This window comes from Nicotiana tabacum, chromosome 22, assembly GCF_000715075.1.
Source record: "Nicotiana tabacum cultivar K326 chromosome 22, ASM71507v2, whole genome shotgun sequence".
NCBI classification, from domain to species: domain Eukaryota; kingdom Viridiplantae; phylum Streptophyta; class Magnoliopsida; order Solanales; family Solanaceae; genus Nicotiana; species Nicotiana tabacum.
The window spans coordinates 115,327,542-115,329,774 of NC_134101.1; the positions used below are offsets into that span (position 1 = coordinate 115,327,542).

The 2,233-nt window shown below is 34.3% G+C and overlaps 1 protein-coding gene across 1 annotated transcript; it reads right to left on the reverse strand.

The window, feature by feature from the left end:
- Positions 1-1,183, reverse strand: LOC107762304 (GATA transcription factor 15). Its single transcript, XM_016580650.2, has 3 exons — positions 829-1,183; positions 620-730; positions 1-538 (listed from the first exon to the last, which is right to left on the reverse strand). The coding sequence occupies exons 1-3, from the start codon at positions 844-846 to the stop codon at positions 209-211; spliced, it is 459 nt and encodes a 152-aa protein (XP_016436136.1). The 5' UTR covers positions 847-1,183; the 3' UTR covers positions 1-208.
- Positions 1,184-2,233: the final 1,050 nt, after the last annotated feature.

Sequence of the window (2,233 nt, forward strand, 5' to 3'; positions counted from 1 at the left end):
TAAAGCATAACAATAAGTTTCATTAAACTAAAATAAATTTAATTAATTTAAAAGGATAGACCACTTTCAATTCAAAGGAGAGCCAACTTGAATAGGCTCTTTTTTTTATCATTCTGTTCATACACCTACCCACCCACCCACTCATCTCATCTCACCAACCAAAAAAGGTACAACCATGACAGCCCCTAGTACAACATTCCTGTTTGATTCATGCATAAACAGAGCCGCAAGAGAGAGCCATCAATAAGAAAGCAGCTTGTTCTACTTCACCAAGTTTGTGAGTTGAACTTGATCTTGATCTTGATCTTGGTCTCTGCAATGCTACTACTTGTCTACCAAAAGGCAAAAACTTCTTCTTTAATAAACAACCATTACTGCTGCTGCTGCTGGTACTATCTCCACTGCTGCTCGTACTACTGTTACTGCAGTACTGGTTTTTATTTTCAGATGATTTCTTCAATTTCTTGTCTTCTTTGTTCAATCCCAGAAGTGCTCTTCTCTTCTTCCTGCTCCTGATCCCACAAGCATTACACAATGACTGCATTCATAAAATCAATCATTACAATCTTTTCAAAAATATAATAAAAATATCTAATTCAAAAATATATATCTTACTGACCTTAGGGCCAGCAGGGCCACCACGCCAAAGAGGGGTTTTTGTGGTACCACAATCAGCACATGTTTTTAGTTGGCTTTCTGCTTGGCTCATCATATCCTCAGATCCCCAACCCTATACCAAAAAAGAATCAGACATTAGTATATATATAGAGAGAGAGAGAGAGTATGATCAAAGGTAAAATGGTTCAAGGGTGGATCTTGATCACTCACTTTATCACTTAGATCCATCACTTTGATCAACTAATTAACTACAAAGACCAAGTGAAAAGAACATCCAACAGAACAACCTTGATCGCCTCAGCTTCAATGATCACACCTAAAACTACTAATACCAAAAACTAAGCAAAACCCAGAACAAGAAATCGTAGATAAATCAGCTGAATCACACTTGACTCTTGATTTCAACTAGACGAACAACTGATTAGACCCGCTCAAGAACTCAAAAAATGAAATGTTTAGCAGGAAATTAGTAGAAATTAAGGGGTTTAGTAAACCGACTTGAAGAGAGACTGCGGGAAAGATATAGAGAGAGACCGACACTGAAAGAGAGTAGTGGCTGATCTCAGGAGATATAAAATGTGGGGTTTATAAGAGGGCTTACGAAAACCCTAGGCGCGAGGGATTCTTGAAATGACTAAGTTACCCTTGGTTACGAAAATGTTTATCCCACAATCGACCCGCCATTAAAATGTTTTTTGTTATTTCTAGGGTGGGGTCAATATGGGCACTTTAGAAGATTTTCTTTTTCTGTTTGCCGCCTTATGTTAAATTTAGGGTTTTCAAGACTTGATCACCCCGCCAAGCTACACCCCCTTTCTCACTTCCTCAAGAAACGTTAAACGTTTTGTATATAAGAATAAATAATTAATTAATTAACATTATTAGATATCATTTTGTCACCTACTACTACTTTCGACATGAATTTCTTTTCCTAAAACTTGCTAATGCCAAGAGTATATATCACCTTGCAATAAGTGATGCATTCAATTGATTTATGAAATGTATATTTAATTTTATTTATATAAATTTGTTACTATATTTTTTACATAGAGTCCCACACTAAAAACGTTAGATTCAGTTGAATCCTATGATATAAGCGTAATACGCATTTCTATTATTAGAACAAATTAATATGAAATATATACTTGAATATTTATTCATATGTTAAATCGAATATGTAATTATTGTAATCTGCGATTGATTGCAACAATATTTATGCAACCTCCGTCGTTCATGCTTATATATAGCAAAGATAATAGGGTAATTTTTCATATATCTTAGGTTGTTGGTTTTACTGTCGTTTGTTGCATGCAACATAGTTTCTTTGTTTTTGGGTAAGTAAATGATTTTATTTACCAGTATAACTATTTACCACTTATACGAATAAGAGACAGACAATATGTATATGTTCTTTAATTTAATTTATGATGTGCTTTAAGGATTCCTTTGTTAAGGCTTAATACGTACTACGCCCTTTCCATATTATCATTTACCCTTAAATACGTGAAACATTTGTTACTAATACCCTATTACGTGAATTAAGATGGCGTGCTACGCAAAAAATTATACACGTCAAAAAAAAAAAAAAAAAAAAAAATCCCCCGTTTCCTCTCCT

Bases quoted from the DNA above. Each gene is read 5' to 3' on its own strand.
- LOC107762304 (XM_016580650.2), bottom strand. The intron at 539-619 runs GTCAGTAAGATA...TTATGAATGCAG, and splicing joins GTGGCCCTGCTGGCCCTAAG to TCATTGTGTAATGCTTGTGG.